General features: G+C 41.2%; 1 protein-coding gene across 5 annotated transcripts in view; it reads left to right on the top strand.

Moving 5' to 3' along the window:
• The first annotated feature begins 6,081 nt into the window (after positions 1–6,081).
• Positions 6,082–13,282, top strand: part of TMEM63A (transmembrane protein 63A) — a 37,140-nt gene continuing 29,939 nt past the window's right edge. Inside the window, exons 1-5 of one of the 5 annotated variants that reach the window (XM_077340756.1) lie at positions 6,082–6,332; positions 8,792–8,975; positions 10,246–10,325; positions 11,199–11,262; positions 13,091–13,128. In XM_077340756.1, coding sequence (XP_077196871.1) covers positions 8,802–8,975; positions 10,246–10,325; positions 11,199–11,262; positions 13,091–13,128 — 356 coding nt within the window. In that variant the 5' untranslated portion in view covers positions 6,082–6,332; positions 8,792–8,801. Of the gene's footprint in view, positions 6,333–8,713; positions 8,991–10,245; positions 10,326–10,353; positions 10,476–11,198; positions 11,263–13,090; positions 13,129–13,282 lie in introns of those variants that run through there. The other 4 variants (XM_077340741.1, XM_077340749.1, XM_077340764.1 and 1 more) reach the window with 4 other exon arrangements.

Genomic DNA, 13,282 nt, shown 5'->3' with positions numbered 1-13,282 from the left:
TAAACAGGCAACCTGAACTCAACAATATTTTTTCTGTAAATTCCTATCAATCCCCATGAAACAAGGGACTCTAACACCAGAGTAAAGTGTAGAAACCTAGTTATGAGAAAAGGCTGTTTTCCTGTGATGATCTTTCCAATGAAAGATGAACTGGTGCATAATCCATCAGAACATGTGCCCAAGCAAGCTTGCAAGATACAAAATTTCTTCCTCTTCCTCATTTCTGATAAGACCTTATGGTTGCTTTCTAATGGAGATGACTCAATGGTCTGTCCATGGGCTACAGGAATACACAATTTCTACGAGATGATACAGGAAAAACAAGACAAAAGCCAAATCACAGCAAAAAAGATAACAGTTTTAAGGATGCAGAATCAATTGAGGAGGAAAAGCAGTAACAAGATCTCTAAGGGCAGCACACAATTCAAACAAAAAACAAACATGAACAAGGAGATGGATAAAACCTTTGAAAGAGAGGGAAATAACTAAGCATGTGAAAATGTAGCACTGAAAGAAGATAACAATTCATGAAGATAGAAATATGCCGAATGAAAGGATAATTTCTTCTCTTGTTTTCATTAATAGCCTCCTTGGACATTTTGTGAATTTGTTCTAACAGACATTATATACAATAAAAATGAGAAATTAGAGTGCCACTGGCCTCCAGGGTCATTTTGGTTCTGTTCTATATATGCACATTGCTTTGAAAAGTTGGAATCTTTCAATAGTTTATTGTTATGATGTCTTCATACTAAGTGATCTACTTCACAAGCATTTCACTTTCCCCCCTCCCCTCATATATATATTGTAAATATGACCAACAAACCTTTTAAGTTACTCAAAACACTACCCACAATTTTATAGTCACAGAAAAAGGGACTCCTGCCCCCATGCTGCTTTCCCTCCTAAAGTGCAAAGAAGCCGTGAAATAAACGACTGAAGCTGAAGGAACAACAATGTTGGCTTCAGAACCACTAAAACCAGAACTGGACTGTTGAAACCTCTCTCTCTCTCAGCTGCATGATATGATTTCTCAATCAGATGAAATTCCAGGATCTACTCTGTTTAACTATATAGCTCAGTTAAGGAACAGAAAGAAAAGGGGAAGTTTTTGCTGAGAAGAGATTTAGGAGACCCACTGCTCACTGAAGAGTCAGACTTTTGCACTTTAGAAAAACAGAGCAAACCTAAGTTGGCCATTCCTGTTTGATTTATTGCATTAAAATGATCTGGTGATTGCATGTGAACAGCTGCTATTGTGTTTGGCTGTATTCTGTCATCCAGACCAGTTTGAGCAAGAATTATGTGTAAGAGTCTACTGGATCTAACTTTTGCTGATTAATTTCTGAATGAACTTGACATTCAAAACATATTATACAAGATAATGATATCAGTGATTTTGCCAAGCTGTTTAGTGAAAAAAGGACAAACATCCTAGGTCTCATAAACAAAGTCAACAATCCATTGTGGTTGGTGACATCAAGGCCTTTAATATAGTCCCTTATATTTCAATTTTTGAATATTAAATTACTGAGATATTTGGTGCCAGAGATCCAATCCTGGTTTGCTAACAACTTTTGTGTTTGCCAACAAGTGTTTGTTGCATTCACACATTAAGTTATTAGGAGTATACATAAAACATAGATTTACAGCTAAGAACAAAATGTGTGAAGCAGCCCTTTGAGGTAGAACATCTAAAGCAAATGAGGGCTAACAAGAAAGGGAATTAGATGTTTTAATTAGGGCTTTAGCAAGGAGTAATTTAACAGCTAATCTTGTCCCTGTTTTATTTTCACTACTAAGAAAGAAAATGTGTGTAGTGGTAATGGTATTATGCAAGTAGTAACACTTCATACCACCTGCTGCCCAGAGCATATGTACATCTCTCAGGAATTTTAGTGTCCTGCAGGAACGGATATACAAATGAAAAGCTGAAGTGGGGGGGACCACTGGTGGTCCAGAGATCTAAATCATATAGGATGAGAATCACACGTGCAAATGTAAACACATGCTAAGTTCCCTCCAGTGTTAGAACTTATCCAAGGGAGGATACAGAATATGCAAAATAACCTAATGGTAGAAGGATGCTGTAGAAGGATGTGCTGACATATTTTCCAGGTCCTGTTATTATGCTATCCTTTCCCCAGAGTAAGGAAAAATAAATGGAACTGATGCTGTTCATACTACCAGAAATACAGAAGGAAGCTAAACAGTCTTCCCCAGCCCCAACTATATGTACATGGCAGGGGGCAGAGAGAAGGTAACTCTGTTCCTGGAACTGGAGGTAATATTGCTGCAGTTAGTTAAAAACGTCTATAAACTTTTGTGGAAAGAAACAAATGAAAAAAACATGGAGGAGGTATTCGCCATTGCAATCAATGTTGCATTCCACCTAAGCAAACAGCTGTCAATGTGGAATGTGATAATGAAACAAGTAAGCAGAATTCAGAAAACAAGCCATCACACAATTTATATAGATATAAATTAAAATATAAGTTATTAGGCTAATTATAACAGAATTATTAAAATTGTTGGTAATAATTAAATGCAAAACAAATGCTGGCTTTGTATCTACATAAAAATCTGATCTACCAGAAATTTCCAACAGGTGGGGCTTCTATCCACAGAGCATGACTCTATTGCCTCCCCCCCCCCCCAACAACTATAACCCAAAATGCACCCCTCTCCAAATGTTGCTGCTGAGGAACAGAGAATACCAGAAAAAAACAATATGAGGGGGGAGCTAGAGGTCTACAGCAGAAGGGCGAGAATTAGCAAAAGAGCACCCCCATTTCTGCCCATGGAAATCCTCTGTGGGATCCATGCCAATATTTGGATGGCTACTCAACAGATTAACCTGGCTTTATCATTAATTACAAATTGGAAACAAATGGTGACAAAGGGAAGCAGTAGAAATCCTATTGTGCTCAATGGGCATGCCAGTCCTCAGGTGGAACCTGAGGATCCCCAGTTCTACAGCTTATCTCCAGATGACAAGGATCAGTTCCCCTGGAGAAAATGGCTGCTTTGGAGGGTGGACTCACATTATACTTCATTGAGGTCCCCCCCCCAAAAAAAATCCCACCCACTCCTGGCTCCACCACAAGGTCTCCAGGTTTTTCCCAATTCACAGCTGGCAACCCTAGTAATATGCTTAGGACTGCAGCTGTACTGCAGTAGAAGTAAGTCCTACTATATACATTGGCATTTGCTCACTGGAAAATGTGCCCTATTTGTTAGTTACCATTAAATTCTTAAAATAATTTTCTATGTAATCTTTCTATAACTTAATGACCCCCCAGTATTAAAACCATGATCTGAAAAATCTGCTTTTTTCCTCCTCTACATAAAAAAATAATAATTGTAACATCTGGCCTGAACTGATGAAGAGTTTTGTGTGAGCTCAAATGTTTGCAAAATGCTTTGTGTTATTTTGATTGACCCCAATAAATGGAGCTGAGACTGGAGCTGAGATTGGAACCAAAGACAGGAATCAAGTCCTTTTAGATCCCAGCTTGTCAATGTGTCTAATTCTTGATGTGGCAGGATCTGTGGGTACTTAAATCTGGAGACTGGACCCATGAACAGACAAGACAGATTTTTCTACAAACCTGAGAAAAGTCCCCGGTTTGCTGAAAAATCTGAGATATAAATAAATAAAAAGCATACAGTAGTTGATGGTAGAACATGCCATCAAGTTCCAGCCAACTTATGGCAACCCAATAGGGTTTTCAAGGCAACAAAGAAGTGTAACAATCTTTAAACCTTGGTTTCTGTCATGAAAGGCTGTGGGGAAGACTCATTCAAGGACTATTTTGCAGTGCAACAGAGGGGGCACAAGGACTCAGTATGGGCTGACTGCAGTGATTAGTGTAGGACCTGCAACTGTACCATGCAGCTGCCATCTTACTGGTTCCAAATACATGGCTTTCTAGAGCAACTAGTAAAGGCACAGAGGTGATATACTGGATGCCTTGATACTATTTCCCTGCTGCTGTTCAGTAATATCTGACACGATCTGCTCTGGATTTCCATTAAGGAGAAATTAGGGGTATACACAAAGTAAATAAATAATCATAGAATCAGAGAGTTGAATAGAATCAGTGTTATGTAGTCCAACCCCCTGCAAAATGCAGGAAATTCACAACTACCTGCCCACCCACAGTGACCCCAGTTACATGCCCAGATGATGCCTCTCCCTTCAGATAATGCTGAACACTGGTTGGGTAGATAAAATAAATATTTCCTGGGAGTGGGAAGGAGAGGCAGAAGCAAAGAAAAGGGAGAAAATATGGAGGAGAAAAAGTAGAAATAGTATAGGGAAGGAGATACCTGGGAAAATGTGGTAACCCCCTGGAAATCCTTGCAGGTTCCCCATTTGTTACGATGAATTTGTGTTTTGTTTTAGATTTTACATAGGCCAATATGACAGGCTACAATTTCTTTCTCCTCTTTCTTCCTCAGCCATAAATCCCTCTTTCGCATCTGTCATATCTTGTGTGTGTGTGTGTGTGTGAAGTTACTTCAAGTTAAGTGATGTTAAGTTAATTCTGATTTATGGCAATCCTATGTATTAATAACCTCCAACATTTCCTATTGCTAACAGCCCTGCTCACGTCTTGCAAATGGAGGACCATGGGTTCCTTTATAGAGTCATCAAATGTTCTCACATCTATTGGTACAGCTGTATTTGAACTCTCTTCCAAAACCATGGAAGCTTGTTGGGTGACCTTGAACCAGTCATACATAGTCAGGGCCAAGCTAGGCAATACTATGTCCTTGAGTTCATCATGGAGATATGGTGCTGCTTCAGAAGTTTAGTTTTAAAATTGCCACGGGAGTCCAATCCTGCCAGGGATCATGACATGAGGGATGAAGAACTCCTGTCTCTCTGTGTGCCATTTTTAGGGGGCTGCTGTTGGGGGGGACCACTTTTACTCATCTCTTCACACTACAAATTCTGGCAGGGTTGGCCCCTGCTGTGTTTATTTTACAAAAGATTCTAAAACGGCATTGTGTTCCTGTTGTACTGTGTAATTTGGCCCTCAGCCTCTTAGATTCCAGTGAGTACTAATTTGCTTTTTCCTTATATAATTTACTCTTATGATCCCCGTTCCATGGTCTGAAGAAGAGTTCATGCACTTGAAAACTCACATCTCTTGAATAAATCTTTGTTGGTCTTAAGGTAAGGTGACCAGATTGTCCCACTTTTGGAGGGACATCTGGGGGTACCTGGCAAATTGTACTTATGTTGAAATTTAAAAAATATATATTACAATATTATTTTGTGTTCTATGCATTCTATGAAACCTTTTGTTGCTCCATATAGACCAAATTTTTAATCAAGACCCCCCCCCCTGGTCAATAGTGTCCCACTTTACCAATGTTAAAATCTGGTCACCTTATCTTAAAGGTGCCATTGGACTCAAATTTTGTTGTGCTACCTTGTAGAGTTGTTGTGAAAGTGGAGGAAAGGAAAACAATGCAAGTTGATTTGGGCCCCCAACTTCAGTAAATACATGAAACATACAAAGTAATAATAAAAAGTGTGCCTTTGAGCATACAGACTTTCCTTCACCACCAAATATCCATAACCAAACCTATCGTTGGGATTCATGGGGTGGGGGGCCGGGAGACATGCATGTTCAATTAAGAGAAAAGATGCATAAAACAGAATTTGTCAATTTAAGCCTTGGGAATAAGGCTTATAACTTAATTAAATATGTTTGATTTCTAACAGGTTTAGAGGGACGTGTGTGCTATATTTCAGTATAATACCCGACATATGCCACTGAAGCGGTTACGTGCTTCTTCCACACCCATGTTAAATTTACTGCGCAATCCTAAACACGGTAAAGCGAGACTCCTTGAGATCCGTAGGGCTTCCTCCCAATAAATGTGTTCATGTCTCAATTTTTAAGTCGGAGATGTCTGTGGAAGAGTTTTTATTATTGTAATACATTCTATCCCGTCCTTCGCCCAAGAAGCTGAGGGTGACAAAACACGGCGGTTCTTCCCTCTCGTCTCTTCCCCCCTGTTCCGGGAGGGAGGGCTGGCCGACGGGAAACTGCCTAGCCAAAAGTCACCCAGTAACAGTCGAGCGGGCTTGCAATAGGCGCCGGTCACGTGGGTCCCACGCTCACGGGGACACCGGTCGCCCCTATCGGCCCTCGAGGGGGCACCCTGGACGGAGAAGGCCGCACACCATGGACGCATGCGCGCCCCTAGGACACACCTGTCGCTTCGCCCGGGTAGTAGGGCGATAAGAGCCAACGTGCACGGCCTCCCGTTTCCTCAGGGCGTCACTGAGCGGGCAGCTGCCTTCGTCTCAGGTAACGGGGCGCTCCTGCCTAGTGGTGCGTGGCAGGCAAAAGGGAAAGTCTGGTCCGAAACCGTCATACCTGCCCTGCCTTTTTTATTTTGGAGCGCCTGTGCCGGGTGGGGGTGGGGCGCGAAAGAGCACGTCAGGGAACCCCCATAACAAGGAGTGGAGTTGTCCGGGTAGACCCCACTTCCTCCCGGGGGGGCTCGCCTTTTCTCTGGTGGGAACCTGGTGGGCAGAGCACTTCCCAGCTGACGCCCCGGCAGGTTCCCAGTCGCCTCCCCCTCTCCTTTTCAGTGGGAGGCGAAGGGTGGGGGTCAGGGTTGTGCCTTGGGTCCTTTGAATCCTCCAGTCCCCCCCCCCTTTTTTTTTTTAACTCTGGCTCTGTGGTTTCAGGCAATCCCCCTCAATCTTTGCGTAACCGCCAGTTTTCTCCTTTGCACAAAGAAGTAGGTTTCCTGGCAAGAATGCAGCAACGTTATCATGTTCTGCAATTAGCCAGCTTTACTTGTTGATGTGGACTTGGCTTGTCTGTTGCATGACGCTTTCCAGGTTGCTAGTGGATTTTTTTCTCTTGACAGAGATTTTAACAGTTGTATTAAGTTAACAGTTTCCTTGCATAACAATTCAGTAATAAAACTGCACCTGTTAAAGCACAGAATCTAGGTAAAGCCATGCTCCTTCCAACTTGGAGAGGACAGACGGGTCCTTAAATTGAGTACTTATTGCTGTGTAGAGTAGGTGCCATATGTCAGCATTTCATTTAACTTATTTTATTCTGGTGCAGATTCAGGTCCTTGGAAAAAAATCTAAAAAATCAACGGTGTAATTCCTCTTTCTTATTACCACTTAAAATAGCACAATATTGGGAACCCTGTTTTAAATTCTGCAGAATTCACCAGATATTAAGAAGATAACTTGTTTTAGTTTACTCTGAGAATTTTAGATTATAATCCACTTAATAAAGCAAATGTAGACATGACAAATGATGTATTATTTCTATTTCTTAAGTTTCTCATTACAGTTTTCTTTGAGGAAAGATTGGGCCATGTTGGTAATTGGCAAATAGTAGCAAGACTAAAAACAAATCCAATTCTCTTCGGCCCTCTGCAGAGTTTAGAATGGTTTTAGATGATTTTTCACAGCAAATCAGAATAAGCACCATGCTCTCCTTGGTCTGTGCTGCCTCATATGTGGGGCCAAGATATGCTGGCAGAAATAAACTGTATTTTATGGGTTATAGGGTGCTTTTAGCTAATTTCCTTGAAATAATCAACACATTGAAAACACTGCTGCTGTAAGTAGTTATAGAATAACCTTTAACATCTGTGCAGTGGATCCACTAATTAAACACATGGAGAATTTTCAACTTAAGCAGATCACCCATCAATCTGGTGAACATCTGAGGCAAAATGAGCAGTGGAGAAAGAAAGGAGCTGCATATCTACTATAGCATCAATCACAGTGACACTATCTCATAAGAGTATAAATAGAGCCTTTTGGATCAGGCTAATCTGGCATAATCTGGCATAATGTTTCCCACAGCAGCCAAAGAAACAAGGCACAGAGGCCAGGTCTTCCCTGATATTGTCTCCTAATGCTTGTTTGCTGTCTCTTGATGTGGAAGTCATCATGACTAGCAGCCATTAATGGACCTCTCCTCCTCCACAAATCTGTCTAACCCCCCCCTTAAAAGCCAACTAGGTTCATGGCCATTGCTATATCTAAAGGTAAAGGTAAAGGTATCCCCTGTGCAAGCACCAGGTCATGTCTGACCCTTGGGGTGACGCCCTCTAGCGTTTTCATGGCAGACTCAATACGGTGTTGTTTGCCAGTGCCTTCCCCAGTCATTACCGTTTACCCCCCAGCAAGCTGGGTACTCATTTTACCGACCTCGGAAGGATGGAAGGCTGAGTCAACCTTGAGCCGGCTGCTGGGATTGAACTCCCAGCCTCATGGGCAAAGCTTTCAGACGGCTGCCTTACCACTCTGCGCCACAAGAGGCTCTTTTGCTATATCTACTGGATGCAAATTCCACAGTGTATTTATTTGTACTAGGGACTTAAGGCATATTTGCCAAATATGTCTATTACTGCTATAGGATGTTCAATTGAGATTCTGAATCACTGGACTACTTACTAGTGCTTGATTGCAGGATTAGTTATTTTTAAAATATTAACTTGAATTAAAAGGTTAGTTCTTTGTCCCACTTCAGCCTTCTTCTGATATAACTCTGTATACAACTAACATTTGGGGTTAGTTTTTATTTGTTTAAGATGCTTTAGAGAGGGATCTTACGCCAAGATTTTGTTAAGATGTACGTTTGATCAAACTGTTGCAAAACTTCTTAATGGGAAGTTTTAGTGAAGGCAAAAATGTTTTCTTTTCTAGGTTCTTACCCTGCTGAATGAACTGCTTCTCATCTTCTCTTTGCAAAGTATTGTGACTTCCCTATCCTATTTATTTTAGGAAGGACATCATGAATCCATTCCTGTTTCCAGATATTGGACATTCACGCCTAGTTTTTTTAAAAAATAGAACTAATAGCTCCATTGGTTCTGCAAATGGGACATACTGCTACAGCACTGCACGTGGAAGTACTGTGCTTCAGGGTGTAACCTTTGGTGGTGTGCCTACTGTCCTTCTACTCGATGTAATTTGCTTTTTGGTATGTTTGTGTTTGTAAACATAGATTACTCTGTTACTCAAAATCAAAATTCGATGAAAAAGAGTGGAATAAGCATGCACTGTTCTGAAATGGCAACTGGAAAAAGGGATACCAGCATCACTCTTTCTCTTCCCAGTAGATTGATCATGCTGCAATGTTTAGCATCTGTTTGGCCAAAAGTGACAGCAGCATTGTTCATAGTATTTTTATAATGGGTTTGCAGAACTTTTCAGCTATCTGCATTCCAGTTATCTGGATAACATTCCAGTTATCTTTGAAGCTGAGTTAAAAGAACCAGGTTGTAAGTGATGTGAAAGGATCTTGAAATGATCCCTAGAGAGCTATTAGTGGTCAGAGTGGACGGTGCTGACCGTAATAAACCTATGGTCTGGCTCTGTATAAGGGAGCTTCACATGAATGTATCAATTTGATGTCTGCCAAACTAAAGTTTGAGTACACTGACAGATGTTATTTGTCTGGAATCAGCTTTTTGATAATGTAATGCTAGAACATTGAAGAATAGTTTTGTTTTGTTCAAGGTACATATTTTATGAGTTTAACAGTGAACGATAACAATCAGTGTATTAAATACTAAAAGTTCACATTTTTGGGTGGTGGTTTGAGGAAATCCGCTAGTTTATGCAAAGTGCAGGTTTATGATTCTATTACAGTGGATGAGCGATAGGTCTGAGTGTCCTGCATTGTGCGGTTGGGTGGGGGCTTGACTATATCGGTGCTCCCCAACCACTGGGCTGTGGCCCGGTACTGGGCCGCGGAGGCCTTGGTACCGGGCCGTGGAGGGGGGGGAGGTCCAGGCGCACCAGCAGGCGCACCTCCCTACCCCCCCTGTGGCATGCGCTCGCTGCGCCGGGAGCAATTGGCCGACTCCCAGCGCAGGGAGCACCACAGTGCGGGGGGGATGTGTGGGCCAGTGGGCGTCCCCCCCGGCAGCATGCTCCTGGTGCAGTGAGCGCCACACTATGGGGGGGGGAGGGAGGCACGCCTGTTAGTTTGCGGGCACCAGTGTGCCCGCATCTCCCTCCCCCCCCATTCCCCAGCCTGAAAAAGGTTGGGGACCGCCGGACTAACTGACTCAGGAAATCCCTTCCAACTCTATGGTTCTATGATTCCTGGGTCCTTTGTTTGCCACTGTTATGTCTGAAGAGCTAGAAACAAGTTTAACTTGCAATGATGAATACTTATGATGTTATATCATCATTAAACTGATTGTTCCTTTTTATAAATTCTTTCCTAGTTTTTAATCTTGGTGTTCTCTATTATAAGGAAAAGATTCTGGGATTATGGTCGTATTGCACTTGTGTCGGAAACAGAAAGGTAAAGATATATAAAACAGGAGTTAAATTTCAGCGTTCCAAGCTGTAAGAAGCTCTGTACATCGTAGACAGGTACAGAGGTGAAAATCCTATGCTGTGTGCTGACGATGCAAATAGTATCCATATGTCTGTGAACCACAGGCGAAAAGAGGTAATAAATACAGCAGGAAGTGCATCTTTAAAATAAATCCTACAGTAAATGCCCGATCAATTGAGAAGTGAGGATTTCGGGCTCTTATTGCTTTATGTAAGATGCTGCTACCTGTGTTGTAACATAATGGCTGTATTCAAGCAGCCACTGTACAGTTGCCCATGTAATTTATTTAGCAATATGTTTTTTTCTGCTACCCAAATGATGTAAATTAGTTTATAAAGCAATATTTGACTAGAAATTAAGACATGTTTTCTAGAGTTGGTCCAGTAGATATATTAATATATATGCATAATTATGGTGGGCCAAGGGGTTTGGGAATGGACAGAAATCATCCAGATATAATCTGGAAAACATGACAAGAAATGTACATGTAATTTTTTTACTTGGTGTAAAATTTCCTTAAGCTATGAGAGTTTTAGAGAGGAAAAAACGTATAGTGTCATTAGTGCTGATAACAGTAACCCCTTGTATATAAATATTTGGCAGCTAGCTTTAAATTTATGGGATTTGGAAAAATATTGATTTAAGAATTCTTCCTAGTTCATTTCAGAACCTCACTTCTATTTGTGTAAGAATTACTTCTTGGTTTTAAATTTTCTAGAATGCTTACATGCCAGTTACCTGCTTTTTCTCCCATCTGAATTTTGAAACAAGTTCTCATAATATTACTTATTACATGTGTTAAATATGCTGATTCTGAAGCCTGCCTTTGTATTACAGTGAAACAAAATTTCACAGATTATCTACTTGCTCATCGCTGTCTGGTGACCTGGACCCTGATGTGGTTAGTATTTTTGGGTGGGATTGTGACTTATTTTGGAGTATATATGTAAAATGCGTTATGAATGCTAAGTGGCTACAGGACAATTGGTGCCCTGTTTTAAAGGATTAGGATATTGTCCTGAGAACCCTTGTGTGGGATCTTTTTGCTTACTGTTTCCATTTGTAGTACTTCTTGAGTTAATAATTAGTCATAGTTAGCAAAAAGGACAAAGCACATTTCTTCAAAATGTTTTTGTGAGATTCTCAGATTTCTGTGGAATATTACTGAGAAGCCTAAACGCAAACTGTGATGACAGAGCAGACTTCTTCAAAACAGATCAGTTATCAAGGTTTAGAGTTGCTTCCTAATGCTTCTAGTCACGGTTGTCTGTTTTTGTTCTAAATGGTATCTCACTTAATCACGTGTATAACTGTGCTGCAGGATGCTTCTCATTTAGCAGTTGCCTCCTTAAACAGGACACTACTCTGTCAATTGTGAAGATACACAAAATCACCCATAAAGTCATTTAGTCTATCCTCTGTTTTATTCAGCTATGGTGACAGGGTATCTTTAGGATAATCTTTTACCACTTCCAAAGTCCCCTCCTCAAGTCCAGGGAACTGAAGTGCTAATAGAGCTCAAGGCAATTCTAAAAATCAGTACTAGGGATGTGCGTTCAAATCTACCCTATCCAAAAGTATACCCTCAAAATATAAGGTATGTTTCAACATCCCAAAATTATCCGGGATTTTTCAGAAGAACTGAAAAAAATCCTGAATATTTTTGGGAATTACCGGCAACCCCCAAAAAACAATCAAGTGATGGAGGATATTGCTCTCCTCTCTCAGCTGTTTTGGGGGATTTCTTCTGCAGTGTCTTTAAATGGGGTGTTGAAAGGCACTGCAAAACAGCTGAGGGAGGAGCACTCTTCCGCTAGCTCAAGCTCAACTTCTTTTGGGCAGTACCTTGGAACTGGACTGCCCAAGAGATCCTGCAGAGCAACTGAGTCAGTGGGAAGAGTCTGCTTAATACAGCCCACAAAGCAGCTGAGCTGGTGGGGAGATAATCTCCCCTGGCTCAGCTTGGATTCTCTTGGGCAGTCCAGTGTAAAGGGACTTCCTAAGAGAGTCTGACCTGAGCTGGGAGAGAGGCTTTCAACCAGCTCAGCTGCTTTGTAGGCTCTCTTGAGCAGTCCCTTTAAACTGAGAGAGAGCTCAACTATGCTAGCAGGGGCAGCACTACTTGTGAGCTTAGTTTTGTGGGCTCCCTTTCAACTGGACTGCCCAAGAAAGCCCTAGCTGAGAGGTCTGTCACCTGCTTTTTGTGGCTTTAGCACTGCTTTTTTTTTTCCTTCTCAGGTCTATTAGACCTGAAAAAAATTGGGATTTCTGAAAATTCCTGGATCTGAATACTGGTATTGGGATCCAGGTTTTCTGGGGAATCCTGTAATTTTCTCAGCTCAATTAGACCCAAACTGAAAAATACCAAGAAAAAAAATACTTGCACATCCCTAATGGGTACCTCACACTGGCTTGTGGTAAACATGATAGATCCAGGAATAACATAAGGTTGTGCACCTGGATGACTGTAGAGGACTTAACCTCTTCAGCCTTGGAATCATTTACACCAGCAGTTCACAAGACTTAGTTGCAATAACTGTTCCTCTCTTGTGGTTGGATTCAGATTACCTGCAAAACAGGAATTGAAACAAACCCTCTCCCCGCCCCGCCCCGCGCCCCAGTTTTCCTGCAGTACAAGCATGAATGCTACTCTATCTTGTTTAATATTCCTGGTAACATTAACAGTTGCCAAGTTTTCTTTTCCACTTCTTTATTTCCTTTATTTTTAGGGTTTTTGCTCTTGGATAACAGCTGCCTTTCGAATGCAGTGAGTATAGAGATGAATAATGATCTGAGTACTATCTGTCCCACACATTTGAAAAGCAAAGCTATAAGTGAAATATAATATAATTGGGTGAAATATAACATATAACATATAACATAAAATGATACTGTGCTTTACTCTGTGTATGTGTATACAC

The sequence above is a fragment of the Paroedura picta genome, chromosome 1 (genome assembly GCF_049243985.1).
Source record: "Paroedura picta isolate Pp20150507F chromosome 1, Ppicta_v3.0, whole genome shotgun sequence".
Taxonomy (NCBI): domain Eukaryota; kingdom Metazoa; phylum Chordata; class Lepidosauria; order Squamata; family Gekkonidae; genus Paroedura; species Paroedura picta.
This window is presented reverse-complemented; position numbering and strand designations above follow the sequence as displayed.